The sequence below is a fragment of the Callithrix jacchus genome, chromosome 8 (genome assembly GCF_049354715.1).
Source record: "Callithrix jacchus isolate 240 chromosome 8, calJac240_pri, whole genome shotgun sequence".
Lineage (NCBI taxonomy): Eukaryota > Metazoa > Chordata > Mammalia > Primates > Cebidae > Callithrix > Callithrix jacchus.
Window position 1 is genome coordinate 44,916,653 of NC_133509.1, and position 18,444 is coordinate 44,935,096.

Below are 18,444 nucleotides of genomic sequence, written 5' to 3' on the forward strand. Positions count from 1 at the left end.
GGTTCTGAAAGCAGAAGGATGCAAGGTTACATTCAAATCACCAGGGCAAAATATGACATCAAACTTCTCAACAGGAAACTGGGAGGCAACAACACATTTTCAAAGAACTCTTTACAGAAACAATTTTATAAAGTGTAAGAAGCAGAATAAAGCCATTTCCCAACATATAGGAAAAAATTTTGGGGTAAACAGAGGTGAAGCTGGGAACTATTTTCATCATAAGTAGTTTTACTTATATATCTTAAAATTCTATGGTCCATAGATACTTCACAAAGAAACTAATGAGAAATGAACTTCACAAAACAACAAAAACAACACAAACCAGTAAAGAAAGCTTAAGATACATACAGGGCACAAGAGAACCTACATGAGCCTGGGCACAGTGGCTCACACTTGTTATCCCAGCACTTTGGGAGGCTGAGGCGGGAGGATCACTTGGTCAGGAGTTTAGCCTGGCCAACCTGGTAAAACCCTGTCTCTACTAAAAACACAAAAATTAGCTGGGCGTGGAGGCATGAGCCTATAGTTCCTGCTATTCAGGAGGCTGAGGCGGGAGAATCGCTTGAACTCGGATGGCAGAGATTGCAGTGAGCTGAAATTGTGCCACTGCACTCCAGCATGGGTGACAGAGGGAGACTCTGTCTCAAAACAAATGAACAAAAAAGAACCTACATGAAAAGAGGAAATGCCAAGTTAGCAGTATGATAGCAAAGGAAGATCCCAAGATGGCAGCTTGGTAGGAGGTGCCTAGAGAACAACCAGATCAGATTGGCAAGGGAAAATAAAGAGCTCCCGAAGGAAGTATGCAGAGGAGGTAAACACAAAATTTACTTTCAACAGATAATGTGTGCACATATATGTATGAATGTGTGTGTGTTGTGTGCATGTGTGTGTGTGTGTGTGTGTGTGTATGAATGAACCTAAAGATTTTATTAAAGAATGTGGGTAGACATGAGAAGCAAGGAAAGATCTAAAATCAATACACTAACGTCAAAATTAAAAGAACTAAAGAAGCAAGATCAAACAAATTCAAAAGCTAGCAGAAGAAATAAGTAAGATCAGAGCAGAACTGAAGGAGATAGAGACACAATGCTTCAAAAAAAAAATCAATATATCTAGGAGCTGGTTGTTTGAAAAGATCAATAAAATAGATAGACCGCTAGCCACACTAATAAAAAAGAGAGAAGAATCTAATAGATGCAATAAAAAAATGATAAAAGAGCTATTACCGGCTGGGCACGGTGGCTCCAGCCTGTAATCCCAGCACTTTGGGAGGCCAAGGCGGGTGGATCACGAGGTCAAGATATCGAGACCATCCTGGTCAACATGGTGAAACCCCGTCTCTACTAAAGATACAAAAAATTAGCTGGGCATGGTGGCGCGTGCCTGTAATCCCAGCTACTCAGGAGGCTGAGGCAGGAGAATTGCCTGAACCCAGGAGGCGGAGGTTGCGGTGAGCCGAGATTGCGCCATTGCACTCCAGCCTGGGTAACAAGAGCGAAACTCCACCTCAAAAAAAAAAAAAAAAGAGCTATTACCACCAATTCCACACAAATACAACTAACTACCATCTGAGATTACTACACACACCTCTATTGACATAAACCAGTAAATCCAGAAGAAATGGATAAATTCCTGGACACTTACACCCTCCCAAGACTAAACCAGGAAGAAGTGGAATCCCTGAATAGAACAATAACAAGGTCTGAAGTTGAGGCAGCAATTAATAGCCAACCAACCAAAAAAGTCCAGGACCAGATGGGTTCACAGGTGAATTATACCAGAGGTACAAAGAGGAGCTGGTACCATTACTTCTGAAACTATTCAAAACAATACAGAAAGAGGGAATCCTCCCTAACTCATTTTATGAGACCAACATCATCCTGATACCAAAACTTGGCGCAGATACAACAAAAAAGGAAAATTTCAGGCCAATATCCATGATGAACATTGATGCGAAAATCCTTAACAAAATACTGGCAAACTGAAAACAACAGCACATCAAAAAGCTTATCCAGAAGTAGGGCTGGTGTAGTAGGGCTGCCATGTTGCAGCAGGATAGTAATGATGACACTGAAGATGTTTCACTGTTTGATGCAGAAGAGGAGACAACTAATAGACCAAGAAAATCCAAAATCAGATATCCAATAGCATCCTTTTTCCACTTATTCTTTCGAGTCAGTGCAGTCATCATCTATCTTCTCTGTGAGTTTCTCAGCAGCAGCTTTATTGCCTGTATGGTGACAATTATCTTGTTGCTGTCATGTGACTTTTGGGCAGTGAAGAATGTCACAGGCAGACTAATGGTTGGCCTACGTTGGTGGAATCACATTGTTGAAGACAGAAAGAGCCATTGGGTGTTTGAATCTAGAAAGGAGTCCTCTCAAGAGAATAAAACTGTGTCAGAAGCTGAACCAAGAATCTTTTGGTCGGAACTTATTGCTTGTCCAGTGCTGTGGGTGATATTTGCCTTTAGTGCCCTCTTCTCCTTCAGAATAAAGTGGTTGGCGGTGGTTATCATAGGTATGGTGCTACAGGGTGCCAACCTGTATAGTTACATCAGGTGTAAGGTGGGCAGCAGAAAGAATTTAACCAGCATGGCTACTTCATATCTTGGAAAGCAGTTTTTAAGACAAAACACTAGAGATGATCAGACTTCCTGAAGAGAGAAAGATTATGTGCTTTGTTACACTGGGGAACAACTGAAGAGATTCTTGACTCTGAACCTTTTAGAGCTTAGTCCATGTTGCAACAAGGAGTGTTGGCTTTGTTTTTCCACTTAAAACTTTATTTATGAAAAGAAAAAGTAGTTTTCTTATTAAGCTTTTATTTCCTTTCTAGCAGTTTGGGCTAGAAAGTATGTTGGCTCTAGAAACGTCAAGATTTGTTCTGTGGTGTAGGTATGCACATGTTCCATAGGTATGCACACAGCTATGTAATATCAACATATCCCAAGTTAGTGAAAGTGTTCATTTACATAGGTAAAAGAGACCTTTGTATTTTGATCCACAGAACACAGAAGGATGTGTTTAGTCTGTCTGAAAGCTCTATGTGTTTACATATTATTTCTTTAGATTATTTTCAGAAGTAAGTTTTGCTTCCATGGTTAAGAGTGAGCACTTTGGCTTATGTATAAGTTAGAAATAATTGTTAGTTTTTAATATGTACTTCATGGGGAAATTTCTTAGACATGTACAAGCAAGTGAAAACAATTAAGGCCAATGATACCAACTACTTTCTAAAATTTTATTTTTATTTGTAAGAAGTCATTTACTTAAGGCACAGTTAATACAAATGGAATCATCATAGTTTGTTTAAGGAATACCCAGAGATTGCTGCTGTTCTATTTATTTTGCAGAAAGAATAGCTAGATAGAAAACTCTTCAGTGGACCTTGAGCTAACAAATGTATCTTTTACCTAAAGAGCATTATTCCCATGTGATAATGAGAATAATCGTTTACATACTTGGCATAATAAATGCCTAAAAAGACATTTTACTTTCTGAATCTATTTTTTTCTTGCTAGAATGGGGACACTGTAAATTATGCATTTGTATTAATGGTATTTCTTAAAGCAATAGATGTAACTGTAAACTAAACCAATCTACACACTATTGCAGGCATCTGCAAATTCTGTTGTAGGTACTATAAACTTTGTTGAAGTCTTAATCAGCAGATTATGCTGTGAATATATTTGTACATTTTTAAGATTATTTGTTTATTGAATGAGTGTCTTATTGGAATGATAGCTTTGAAGGTGCAAAACTTTGTATTTGTATAAAATTCTGCTGTTTACAAGGGGAAAAAAAAGTTTATCCATCACGATCAAGTCACCTTCATTTCTGGGATGCAAGGCTGGTTTAACAAATGAAAATCTATAAATGTAATCCATCACAGAAACAGAATCAAAGACAAAAACCACATGATTCTCTCAATAGATTCAGAGAAGGCCTTTAACTAAATTCAACAGCCCTTTATGCTAAAAACTCTCAATAAACTAGGTAACGATGGAACCTATCTCGAAATAATAAAAGTTATTTATGACAAACCCACAGCCAATATCATACCGAATGGGCAAAAACTGGAAGCATTCCCTTTGAAATCTGGCATAAGAAAAGGGTGCCCTCTCTCACCACTCCTATTCAACATAGTACTGGAAGTTCTGGCCAGAGCAAATAGGCAAGAAAAAGAAAAAAAGGGCATTCAACTCGGAAAACAGGAAGTCAAATTGCCTCTATTTGCAGATGACATGATTGTATATCTAGAAGACCCCATCATCTAAGCCCAAAATCTCCTTAAGCTGTTAAGAACTTCAGCAAAGTTTCAGGATACAAAATCAATGTGCAAAAATCACAAGCATTCCTATATACCCATAATAGACAAATAAGAGAGTCCAATGATGACCAAACTCCCATTCACAATTGCTACAAAGAGAATAAGATACCTAGGAATACAACTAACAAGGGATGTGAAGGACCTCTTCAAGGAGAACTACAAACCACTGCTCAAGGAAACAAGAGTGGACACAACAGATTTAAAAACATTCTATGCTCATGGTTAGGAAGAATCAATATGGTGAAAATGGCCATACTTCCCAAAGTAATTTATAGATTCAAAGCCATCCCTATCAAGCTACCACTGACCTTCTTCACACAACTGGAAAAAACCACCTTAAACTTCATATGGAACGAACAAAGAACCCATATAGCCAAGACAATCCTAAGCAAAAACTGCTGGAGGCATCATGCTACCTGACATCAAACTATACTACAAGGCTACAGTAATCAAAATAGCATGGTACTGATACCAAAACAGAGATACAGACCAGTAGAACAAAACAGAAGCCTCAGAAGTAACGCCACACATCTACAACAATCTGATCTCTGACAAACCTGACAAAAACAATGGGAAAAGGATTCCCTATTTAATTTATGGTGATGGGAAAACTGACTAGCCATGTGCTAAAAGCTGAAACTGAACCCCTTCCTTATACCTTATATAAAAATTAACGCCAGATAGATTAAAGATTTAAACATAAGACCTAACACCATAAAAACTCTAGAAAAAAAACCTAGACAATACCATTCAGGACATAGGCATAGGCAAGGACTTCAGGACTAAAAACACCAAAAGCAATGGCAACAAAAGCCAAAATAGACAAATGGGATCTAATTAAACTTACAAGCTTCTAAACAGCAAAAGACACTATCATTGGAGTGAATGGGCAACCAACATAATGGGAAAAAATCTTTGCAATCTACCCATCTGACAAAGGACTAATATCCAGAACCTACAAAGAACTTAAATCTACAAGAAAAAAAAAAAAAGACATCAAAAAGTGGGCAAAGGATATGAAGAGACACTTTTCAAAAAAAGACATTTATGCAGCCAACAAACATATGGAAAAAAGTTCATAATCACTGGTCATTAGAAAAATGCAAATGAAAACCACACTGAGATACAATCTCATGCCAGTTAGAATGGCAATCATTAAAAAATTAGGAGACATCAGATGCTGGAGAGGATGTGGAGAAATAAAAACACTTTTACACTGTTGATGGGAGTGTAAATTAGTTCAACCACTGTGAAAGACAGTGTGGCAATTCCACAAGGATCTAGAAATAGAAATACCATTTGATCCAGCAATCTCATTACTCGGTATATACCCAAAGGATTATAAATCATTCTATTATAAAGACACATGCAACATGCACACCTATGTTCACTGTGGCACTGTTTACCATACCAAAGACTTGGAACCAATCCAAATGCTCATCAATGATAGACTAGATAAAGAAAATGTGGCACATATACAGCATGGAATACTATGCAGCCATAAAAAAGGATGAGTTCATGTTCTTTGCAGGGACATGGATGAAGGGAAAACATTAAGAGAATTACCTAATGTAGATCACGGGGGATAGATGCAGCAAACCACCATGGCATGTGTATACCTATGTAACAATCCTGCATGATCTGCACATGTACCCCAGAACTTAAAGTATAATAATTTTTTGAAAAAGAAAAATATCAATAGATCCAACATAGAATTTTACAGCACTAAATGTCACCTCTAGATATGAATTTTGTTCTGTACCTTAGGTAAATTTATGATAAGTGTCTTGAGCTAGAAACAAAAATATATGTACTTTTGTGAACTATAAATTTTCTAATTAAATTTTACAGCCTAGAAAAAAAAAGAATGCAGGTAGAATGAGCACCAGTATATATAAAACTACAAATATTTTTAAAAATGCAATAATTTTAACTACTACAATACAAAGTTATAAAAGAAAATTAACTCATAGTAACACATTTGGCTCAGCAGTACAGATTTACCTCATAACATAAAAAATGGATTATTTGGCCAGGCTTGGTGGCTCCACACCTGTAATCTCAGCACTTTGAAAGGCCAAGGCCGGAGGACTGCTTGAGCACAGGAGTTCAAGACCAACCTGGGAAACATGGCGAAACCCTATCTCTACAAAATTAAAAAATTTAGCCAGGAAAGGTAGCACACACTTATAGTCCCAGCTACTAAGGAGGCTGAGGTGAGAGGATCAGTTGAGCCTGGGAGGCTGAGGTTGCAGTGAAGTGTGATCACCCACTGCACTCCAGCCTGGGCAACTGAGTTAAACCTTATCTCAAAAAAAGAAAGAAAAATTAGTTGACCAAAAATTATGATAACTATACCAAGAGAATTTTTTAAAAAAGAATAACTACACTAAGAAGATTTAAAAAGTACTACTAAAAGACCTATATATTATACTAGAAAATAGTTTTAAATGGATTACATGTAAAATTGATAATTACTTGGCATTATGCATATGACCTAGACAGAGGCAAATACCACAAGAAATAGCCAAAATGGAAAAACTAATTTCCTCTGTGAAGAAAACTAGGGAGTGGAAAACAGTAAAGCAAGCCACTACGACTTTCCATCGTAGGTGGTCTTATTTAATCTTTTTAAATTATTATTATTATTATTATTATTTTGAGACAGAGTTTCGCTCTTGTTACCCAGGCTGGAGTGCAATGGTGCAATCTCGGCTCCCCGCAACCTCCGCCTCCTGGGTTCAGGCAATTCTCCTGCCTCAGCCTCCTGAATAGCTGGGATTACAGGCACGCACCACCATGCCCAGCTAATTTTTTGTATTTTTTTTAGTAGAGACAGGGTTTCACCATGTTGACCAGGATGGTCTCGATCTCTTGAGCTCGTGATCCACCCACCTCGGCCTCCCGAAGTGCTGGGATTGCAGGCGTTAGCCACTGCACCCGGCCTTTTTAAATTATTTATTATGTATTTGCTATATAATGAGCTTATCTGGGCTTTGTCCAGCATTCCTGGTACAAAGCTTCTAAACCTTTGGTATTTCCAGAGTAACAGAAGTGTCTGTCATTCATGAGCCCACTGATTCACACCTGAGTTTATGCTAATGACGTGACCTGTGGTGGACCTCTAAATAGTTCCAGAATGGCACTGGTCTCCAAACAACACTATGATTAAAGAACTGGGACTCTAAGCCAGCTCAACCTCTAGGATGGGGAAAAGAATGGAAGATTAAGTTCAATAACAAATTTAGTCAATTGCCCCTACATAATGAACCCCCAAAATTTTGAATACCAAAGCTTAATAAAGCTTCTTTGTTGATGTCCCAGGAAGGTGATGTACTCTATTTGTTTCCATGGGGAGAGGGTATGAAAGCTCTGTATTTGAGACCCTCCCAACCTTGGCTTTTATGTTTCATTAGGCTGGTCCTAATTTGTATTCCTTTTTTTTTTTTTTTAAGATGGAGTCACGCTCTATCTCCCAAGCTGGAGTGCAGTGGTGCGACCTCAGCTCACTGCAATCTCCACCTCCCAGGTTCAATCGATTCTCCTGCCTCAGCCTCCTGAGTAGCTGGGATTAAAGGCACACGCCACCACAGTCAGCTTAATTTTTGTATTCTTAGTAGAGATGGGGTTTCACCATGTTGGTCAGGCTAGTCTTGAACTTCTGACTTCATGATCCACCCGCCTCGGCCTCCCAAAGTGCTGAGATTACAGGCATGAGCCACTGTGCCTGGCCCTAATTTCTATTCTTTACAGCAAAATTCTAATCCTAAATACAGCATTTTCCTGAGTTCTGTGAGTCTAGCAAATTCGTGAACCTGAGAGAGATTGTTAGAATCTTAGGATTTGTAGCCAAATGCTGAAAGATACAGGTGGTCTACATTCGCAGTTTGGTTAATGTCTCAACTAGGAGCAGTCTTGCTGGGAACCATACATTTAAACCCATGGAATCTAACTATGGATTCTAATTCAATACATCAGGTGGGGTTAAAACAGAATGGTACAATTTTTACAGTCTTTTTCAAGTTGTAAGGCAACCATACACCTCTCAAAAGTTAAGCAGATTAGTAACAGTACTGAATATCCTTTCAAAAATTATTAATTCTGGCCAGGCATGGTGGCTCACGCCTGTAATCCCAGCACTTTGGGAGGCCAAGGCAGGTGAATTACAAGGTCAAGAGTTCAAGACCAGCCCGGCCAACATGGAAACCCCGTCTCTACTAAAAATACAAAAAAAAATTAGCCAGGCCATTGTGGCTCACGCCTGTAATCCCAGCTACTTGGGAGGCTGAGGCAGGACACTCACTTGAAACCCAGAAGCAGAGGTTGCAGTGAGCCAAGATTGTGCTCCTGCACCCCAGCCTGGGCGACAAAGTAAGACTCAGTCTTAAAAAATAGTAATAACTCAAAAAATATAACTATAATTCTAGCCAAGCTCAGTGGCTCATGCCTGTAATCCCAGCACTTTGGGAGGCCAAGGCAGGTAGATTACCTGAGGTCAGGAGTTCGAGACCAGCCTGACAAATATGGAGAAACCTGGTCTCTACTAAGAATACAAAATTAGCCAGGGATGGTGGTGCATGCCTGTAATCCCAGCTACACAGAAGGCCGAGGCAGGAGAATCACTTGAACCCCCGAGGCAGAGATTGTGGTGAGCTGAGATCGCACCACTGCACTCCAGCCTGGGCAACAAGAGCAAAACTCTGTCTCAAAAAAATAAATAAAATTTTTTTCTTACAAGGGCAAAACCAGAAGAAAGAATGTTGCAACAATCTGAGCAGTACACCCAAGAGACAGTAATAAACGCATCAAAGTAGTTAAGAACCAACAATGACTAGTTACAGAAACGTCTTACCACAGAGGTTACAGTAGTACTATGGTCAGGCAGTTACCGTCATAAAGGTATACCAATTAAAACAATGTGATTTGGACCTTAAGGGTAGACAAACTGATTAAGGGAATAAAACAGTGTCCAAGAATATACACATATACACAATCACCTGAGTGGCCCCAACAATCAATAAATAATACAAAAAGGTGTTCAACTTTGCTTATCACTAGAAAAAGACAAACTGCAACCACAATGCTCCCACTTTTGCCACTATTTGCCACATAGTACTGAAAGTCCTAGTGAGAGCAATTAGACAAGAAAAAGAAATAGAGCACATACAAATTGTCAAGAAGTAGGTAAAGGTATCTCTATTAATAAATAGTGCAATCTTACATACAGAAAACTTTCAAGAATCCACACATACACCCACAAAAAAAACCCACTCAGTCCCTCTCAACACAGCCCACACACAAACCACTCAATTAATACACAAATTCAGCAAAGTTGAAAGCTACAAACTCAACATACAAAAATCAGTTGTATTTCTACACAATCAACAATATGCAATACAAAAGAGCCATGGGCAATATAAAAAAAAAAAAGAAAACCATTCAATATAAAATAGCATCAAAATGCATAAAATACTTAGGAATAGATTTAACTAGAATGCAAAACACTTTTATATTGAAAACCATGAAAGCATTACTCAAAAATATTAAAAGATATCCCATGTTCATGAATAGGGAAGACAACCCAAAGTGATGTATAATTCAATGGCATGCTTATCAAAATCCCAATGGGGTTTTTCAAAGGTAGAAAATGTAATCTCAGCCAGGCGCGGTGACTGTAATCCCAGCACTTTGAGAGGTTGAGACAGGTAGATTACGAGGTCAGGGGTTCAAGACTGGCCAATATGGTGAAACCCTGTCTCTACTAAAAATACAAAAATTAGCCGGGTTTGGTTAATTGAGAGGCAGAGGCAGAAGAATCGCTTGAACACAGGAGGCAGGGGTTGCAGCAAGCCAAGATAACACCACTGCATTCCAGCCTGGGTAACAGATTGAGACTCCATCTCAAAAAAAAAAAAAAGGAATCTCAAGGGAACTTAAATAGCAAAAACAAATTTGAAAAACAAGAACCAAGTTCTCTGGTTTAGCACCAAGGGAAAAAAACAAAAAGAACAAAGTTGGTGGTCTCACACACTGCTCAATTTCAAAATTTCTAATAATCAAAATAAGCTGGTACTAGCATAAAGATAAACATACAGGCTAACAGAATACACAGGGCTGAGAAATCAATCCTCACATATGAGGCCAATTGATTTTCAACAGGTGCAAAGATCATTCACTGGGAAAAGGAAAGTCTTTTTAATGAAAAGTGATGGGAAAAGTGGATGCACACATGCAAAAGAATGAAGGTGAACCCTTACCTTATACCATCAAAAATACTCGGCCAAGCATGGTGGCTCATGCCCTGTAATCCCAGTACTTTGGGAGGCCAAGGCAGGAGGGTCACCTGAGGTCAGGAGTTTGAGACCAGCCTGGCCAACATGGCAAAACCTCATCTCTACTAAAAATACAAAAATTAGCTGGATATGGTGACTGGCACCTGTAATACCAGCTACTCAAAAGGCTGAAACAGGAGAATCACTTGAATCTGAGAGGCAGAGGTTGCAATGAGCCATGATCGCACCACTGCACTCCAGCCTGGGTGACAGAGAAAGAATGTCTTTTAAAAAAAAAAAAAAAAAAAGCCAGGTGCAGTGGCTCACGCCTGTAATCCCAGCACTTTGGGAGGCCGAGGTGGGTGGATTGCTTGAGGTCAAGAGTTCGAGACCAGCCTGGCCAACATGGTGAAACCTTGTCTCTTAAAAAAAAAGAAAAATAAATAAATAAATAAAAAGGCCAGGGGTGGTGGCTCATGCCTGAATCCCAGCACTCTGGGAGGCCGATGTGGACAGATCACGAGGTCAGAAGTTGGAGACCAGCCTGGCCAACATGGTAAAACCCCATTTCTACTAAAAATACAAAAATTAGCCAAGCATGGTTGCATGCACCTGTAATCCCAGCTACTCCAGAGTCTGAGGCACAAAAATCACTGGAACCCAGGAGGTGGAAGTTGCAGCAAGCCAAGATTGCACCACTACACTCCAGCCTGGGCAACAAAGCAAGACTCTGTCAAAAAAAAAAAAAAAACTACAAGAGCGTAATACTAGGAAATAACCTTCATAAGTAAGAACAACTGAAAGAAGGGAAAAATCAAGAGTTAGGAGAATGAAGTTAAATGATGCGATAAAAGCCAAGGAAACAAAAATATAGTTTAAAGTACGAGAAAATGGTCAAACAACAACAAGAAATGTAGCAAATAAAGCCTAAATAAAGGTAAGTGTGTTTATCAATGATAACATTAGCTAAAACAAAGTAGAGTGACAGAGCAATTATATATCAGTAATTGAACAGAAAATGGGAAAAAATGTGTGTGTGTGTGTGTGTGTGTATACATGCATGTGTATATAATTTTTTAAATCCTTAAATCAGAGGTTGGCAAATTTTCCCTGTAGAAGAACAGACAGTAAATATTTTAGGCTTTACAAGCATCATATGGTCTCTGTCACATATTCTTATATACATAAAAAAAAATAGGCTATAGGCCAGATTTGCCCCATTCCTGCCTAAAAATAATTTCTACTCCCAAATCAAGCACTTAGAAAGTTTACATATAGCTAAATACCATTTTCATACATGAAGATAATGCTATTTCTTACAGCATGACTCAAGTTGCTTTTCTCCCTCCAGTGACAGAGATACTATACATTAATGAATCTGAACCACTCTCTTGATCCATTAAAATCAAAAGCTCAACCATTATATAATCCCAACAGCTGCTTTATATAACAAAAAAATAGACCTGGCTGGGTGCGGCAGCTCATGCCTGTAATTCCAGCACTATGGAAGGCCAAGTTGGCAGATCACTTCAGCTCAGGAGTTTGAGATCAGCCTGGGCAACATGGCAAAACCTCGTCTCTACTAAAAATGCAAAAAATTAGCCAGGCACGGTGGTGCATGCCCGTAGTCCCAGCTACTCGGAGGCTGAGGTAGGAGAATCACCCAAGTCTAGGAAGTTGGGGCTGCAGTGAACTGTGATTGTGCTACTGCGCCCCATCCTAAGTGACAGAGCCAAACACTGTCTGAAAAAACAAACCAACAAAAATACGTCTGATCCTTTCAGCTAACAAACTCCTTCAGGCCCTGTCCTCCAAAGAAATTTTAATAAATTCTGCATCATCCAGCAGTAGATTAAACTGTTTCTAGATAACAAGGGTAAAAATATAATTTGTGGTCAACTGTTTAAATCTTATTTTAATTGTGTTAGATAATCAAGATGATTAAGATGTGGCTGAGGAATCAAGTTTAAAGATGGCATCTACCATTTGCAATGATAAACAATACCACAGCAAAAAGTATAAACTCAAAGAACCTTTCCCCTTTGACAAAAAAACTGTACACATTGCTTGAGTAGCACTTACTCCTGCTGTAACAATCCTTAGAAAAAGCAAAGCAATAACAAGATCACACACAAAGCAAGGGAAACTCATGAGCATGGGGATTCCAAATCCAAAAAATAGTAGCTGTTAAGTGGCCTACAATTTTAGCAAGAAAAGTAAAGCAAACGAAAGTCGTGTGCAGGGATTGATTTACTTTTGCCGAACTTGGGTTTAAAAATCAAAATAAGGCCGGTTGTGGTGGCTCACGCCTATAATCCAAGCACTTTGGAGGCCAAGGCAGGCGGATCACCTGAGGTTAGGAGTTCAAGACCAGCCTGACCAACATGGTGAAACCATGTCTTAAAAAAAAAAATCAAAATAAGACAAGTTCAGGCCAGGCACAGAAGCTCATACCTGTAATTCCAACACCTGGGGAGGCCAAGACAGGTGGATCACCCGAGGTCAGGAATTTGAAACCAGCCTGGCCAATGCGATGAAACCCTATCTGTACTAAAAAAATACAAGAAAGTTAGCCGGGCATGGTGGTGCACACCTGTAATCCCAGCCACGTGGGAGGCTGAGGCACAAGAATCACTTGTACCTGGGAGCGCAAGGCTGCAGTGAGCCAAGGTGGTGACATTGCACTCCAGCCTGGGCAACAGAGACTCTGTTTCAAAAATAAATAAGGGAAGTTTAAGCAAAAAGAGGCAAGAGCCTTATTCATAATAGTCAACATATGGAAGAAACCTGAGTCCTTTGATAAAGGAAAGAATTAATAAAATGTAACTTATACAGTAGTTCCTCAGTATCCACGGGAGATTGGTTCCAGGACCAGATAGCAAAATCCACAGATGTTCAAGTCTCTGACATAAAATGGTGTGGTATTTGCATATAACCTATGTATATCCCCCCCATATACTTTAAATCATCTCTAGATTATTTATATGCTAAATAAATATTATATCACATTATTTACATAATAGCAAGAAAAAAAGTCTGCACATCTTCAGTAAAGACACAATTCTTGGTTGAATCCACAGACGAGTTATCCACAGATACAGAGGGCCAATTGTGTATTTTTTCAATGGAATATTATTCTATCTTTAAAAAGATAAAAATTAGGGCCAGGCACAGTGGCTCACTCCTATAATCCCAGCACTTTGGGAGGACGAGGTAGGTGGATAGCTTGAGGCCTGGAGTTTAAGACCAGCCTGGCCAACATGGCAAACCTCATCTCTACTAAAAATAAATTAGCCAGGTGCAGTGACACATGCCTGTAATCCCAGCTACACAGAGGGCTGAGGCATGAAAATCACTTGAACCCAGGAGGCGGAAGTTGCAGTAAGCTGAGATCACACCATTGTACTCCAACCTGGCTACAGAGCCTGACTCTATCTCCAAAAAAAAAGACAAAAATCATTAGAGAATACTATGCTAAGTGAAATAAGCAAAACAAAACAAAAAATACTGCAAAATATTCATAAAAGTAGAATGGTTGTTGCCAGGGACAGAGAGAGACTGAAAGATGTTGGTCAAAGGGTACAAAGCTTCAGTTATGCCAGGTAAATTTTAAAAAAAGAAACATTAAGCATGCTATTTTAACAAGTAATAATTTTCAGCTTGCTCTTTGGTTGAGCAATTTATGGATTAGGATATCCATAGGGCAGTAAATTCACAAACATTAGATACTAACAATAACTCTGAATCCATTTTGTGCCTTATATAGGTAAGTTTTGTTTCCATTATGATTTGGGATTATTTTTCTTCCCTTCTTCAATTACAGCAGACCTACCACATCCATTGGTTCTGTGCCCGCAGATACAGCTGGCCAACTAAGGGATGTGAGTATCCTCAGATTTTGGTATCTGGAGAGGGTCCTGGAACCAGTCTCCCTCAGATAAAGAAAGTTGCCTGTAATCATGAGTTGTCTATACAATCAACCTTCCATGGAGGCTGCAGCTGTGTATTCAACCAACCACAAATCCAAAATATTTGGGATGAAACAAGGGGGAGGATTTCACAAAGTTCCAAAAAGCAAAATTTGAATTTGCCACACACTGAGTACTACATTGAATCCACACAAACCAAGTGATGTACAGGCATTGTGTTGGGTATTTTAAGCAATCTAGAGGTGATTTAAAGTATGTGATATGTAGGCATTGTATTAGATATTATAAGCAATCTAGAACAAATTTAAAGTATACACGTGGATCTGCATAGGTTATATTGCAAATACTACACCATTTTATATAAGGGACTTGAGCACTGTCAGGTTTTGGTATTCTCTTGTGGTCCTGGAACCAACCCCCAAGGATATCGAGGAACATTCTAAATATATATGAATAATTCTGATAAGTTATCCAATTTGCCTACAATCCTAGATCCTGAACCCAACAGATACTCATAACAGAAAAGTGATCTGTCACTTCACAGAATGTAAAAGCAGTTGAAGTATATTTTATAGTGGCTTACATTTATCAACATCTGTAACATTCCACAGAACCAACATGTTAAATCCAACACCCAGCCCATCTCAATCTTCCTTTTATTTCTAAGAACACAAAAACTACTACTTACCATTCAGAAATCTCTTGCTTCAATTGAGGAACTTCACTAAGTGCTGAATCAGTATCCATGAAACCAAGAAAGTCTCGTTTTATATTAAGGGAAGTCTTCTCCAAACCCTTGCCTGAAGTTTCATGACCCCTTGACAAAGGATCCGAATCACCTGGTTGTATCTCTGACCCCTGACCTTCTGTAAGACGGACCCGATGACCAGAAGAACTGGAAATATTATTCCCTTCTTGGTCAGAGCTGTTCTTTTGTTTTCCATCTCTCTGGGGCTTACTATTCAGCCCATCATCACGAAAGCCTTTGGCAAATGGATTGTAATCTATTTTCAGCTGAGTAATCTGAATGTTCTGATAAGCTGTTACTGCAAAGAATTCAGTCTGTGGGAAGGTAAAAGTGTGGACACCAGGGCCATTTAATTGTATCACCTCCACAGCCTTTTCTGCAGGCACCAAATGAAGCCTCGGCAGGTAACGATGCATAGAGTGCAAGATGATATGCCCTTCTTGGTCCAGTGTATTGTTGGTAAGTTTGAGTTTATAGAAAGATACTGGTTGATGCATCCAATAATGACCTGTGGAAGGAGATTCTGGATGAATAAAAACCCTCCCCAAAACATGAGGCTCAGCCTTCCCACTGGGTTCCCACCAACGACCATTCCACTTATAACGATGGTTATCCACAGGAGATATATCCATGACAAGAATATACTTCAAATTTGAATCTAAACCTGTTATCCAATAACGACAGTAAGGAAACATGCGTCTTCCTTGCTTGGTCAGAATCATTTCTGTGCTTCGATGATAGAACTCATTCCACATACTATTGTTATCGAGGGTAACAGTGATTCCACCCACAGTACAATCAGCTGGAAGGCAAATCTTCCCTTTAGATTTTACTGGTGATGACACACTACTAGTCAAAGCACAGGCATCCTGATTAGTAACCAAAATTCCTTGATCAGTTTTGCCATTTCCTGGCTGCTTTAGGATGACAAAGAAGGTAGGTGCTGCTCCTGCCACTGTTCCACCATCTTGATTAGCCAATATAATCTGCTGTTTCTCCTCCATGATTTCAGTAGGAAACTCAGTAGTAAGACAACTGTAATCACCACATAGTCACAATGGCCTTCCCATCCTAAGAAACAAGCAAAAAAAAAACCAAAAACAAAAAACACCCTTTAATCAAGTGAATATTTATTTCTTGAACAAAAATACAAGAATGATTATGTCATTCCCGAAATAGTCCTAAATTCTTCCAAGACTTTGCTTCTAAACCTTTCAATCACATTAAGAATATTTATTCTGGAATATCTAATCATTTTTTAAAGCTCATTTAAATTTAATTAGTTAAGATGCCCATATCCTAACCCTCTAACAATTCACTATAAATACTATAATCTCACACAAAGAAACTAAAGTGTATATTCATTATAAAAAATAAAAGTATACAAAATTAAAAAGGTAAATTTGAAGGTTATGTATTTTTAAAGTATCCTAACATTTTATGAATTTACCAGAAGATTCCTTCATATACCAAGTTCTCCTGGGATGAGCAAATTAAATAAGTAAATTTCCATTTCCATTCCAAAGAGCTAATTGTACAGAATTAGTTCTTCAAGTGGTTCAGGAGACAGACATGGTTTCATAAATAAGTAAAAAGCTATCTTAACTTCTTAGTACACACATTTAAAGAAGCCATAACAAATCACTGGAACTCAGTGGACCTTACAATGAAAAAAAATCCAGATGAATCTAATATTTAATTTTTTTATTCCTAAATCCTGAGAAAAGCTTTTTGATAAGACACAAAACCTAAAACTAGCAAGGCCAAAAAAAAAGTTGATAAATTTAACACTATATAAGGCCTGGTGCCATGTCTCACACCTGCAATCTCAGCACTTTTAAGAGGCCAAGGCGGGTGGATCACTTAAGGCAAGGAGTTCAAGACCAGCCCGCCCAACATGGCGAAACCCCATCTCTACTAAAAATTTTTTTAAAAATTAGCCAGGTGTGGTGGTATACACTTGTAATCACAGTCACTCAGGAGACTGAAGCATGACAATCACTTGAAACTAGGAGGCAGAAGTTGCGCTGAGCCAAGATCATGCCACTGCACTCTAGCCTGGGCAACAAGGAAAGACTCTGTCTCAAAGAAATAAAAATTAAAATTAAAATTAAAAAATTAAATATTCTGTAAATTATTTAATCTAGCAAAATCATTTAAGCAAAATCAAAAAGCAAACAACCAGGAAAAGGTATCTGCAACTTATAAAAAACTCATTTACCTAATATACAAAGAGGGCTGGACATGGTGGCTCACACCTACAAACCCAGCACTTTAGGAGGCAAAGGCAGGAGGATCCCTTAAAGTCAGGAGTCCCAGACCAGCCTGCCCAACATAGTGAGAGCCTGTCTCTATTAAAAAATAATAGTGGCCAGGAGCAGTGGCTCACACCTAGAATCCAAGCACTTTGGGAGGCCAAGGAGGTAGAATCACTTGGGGTCAGTTCAGGACCACCCTGGCCAACATGGTAAAACTCCATCTCTACTAAAAACACAAAAACTAGTTGGGCGTGGTGACATGTGCCTATAATCCCACCTACTCAGAGGCTGAGGCAGGAGAATCTCTTGAACCCAGAAGGTGGAGCTGCAGTGAGCTGAGATGGCATCACTGCACTTCAGCCTGGGCGAAATAGTGAGACTCTGTCTCAAAAAATTAAAATCAAAATAAGTAACAGTGATAATCATTTTTAAAGGATTCCTACAAATCAGTAAGACCAAATACCTAATAGAAAAATGATAAATACAAATGCCTATGAATATACACATAGTTTAAGAATAAGAGGATAGAAAATTTAAATCATCTTGAGATACTGTTTTTTTAACTTATCAGACTTGCAAAAATCAAAGTCTGGTAGTGTTGGAAAGTGTATACATCAACCAGCATTCTCCCCTAACCAGTTACTGGAAGTATAAAAATAACAGAATCTCTATGACAGAGGGCAACTTGAAAACCTCAAAAGTACAAATCCAAATATCATCCTATAACAAAGAAGTTTTTCTAGACTTTGTTTTTTTTAAATCACTGATAAAACCCACTATAGGACTTTAGTTTAAATACACACCTGTTATAAATGGTATATACAAGATTATTCCCTGCATTCCCATTTATAACAGCAAAAGACTACAGAGAAGTCCTTAAAATGGTAAAGCAAATGACAGCA

At 38.7% G+C, this 18,444-nt stretch overlaps 1 protein-coding gene and 1 pseudogene across 51 annotated transcripts in view; one reads left to right on the forward strand and one right to left on the reverse strand.

Annotated features, from left to right (window-relative positions):
• Window positions 1-18,444, reverse strand: part of MGA (MAX dimerization protein MGA) — a 155,337-nt gene that overhangs the window by 84,671 nt on the left and 52,222 nt on the right. For 40 of the 50 annotated variants that reach the window (XR_013521013.1, XR_013521014.1, XM_078334291.1 and 37 more), the window contains one exon: window positions 15,225-16,355. The exons of the other annotated variants lie outside the window; for them this stretch is intronic. Coding sequence is in view for 38 of the 40 variants with exons in the window: in XM_078334291.1 (XP_078190417.1) it covers window positions 15,225-16,288 (1,064 nt within the window). In the remaining 2 variants the exon portion in view is untranslated. The remainder of the gene's footprint in view (window positions 1-15,224; window positions 16,356-18,444) is intronic. 50 annotated transcript variants of the gene reach the window in all.
• Window positions 2,043-3,800, forward strand: LOC100402744 (Golgi apparatus membrane protein TVP23 homolog B pseudogene; annotated as a pseudogene). Its single transcript, XR_013521019.1, has one exon. The product of XR_013521019.1 is annotated as a Golgi apparatus membrane protein TVP23 homolog B pseudogene (transcript).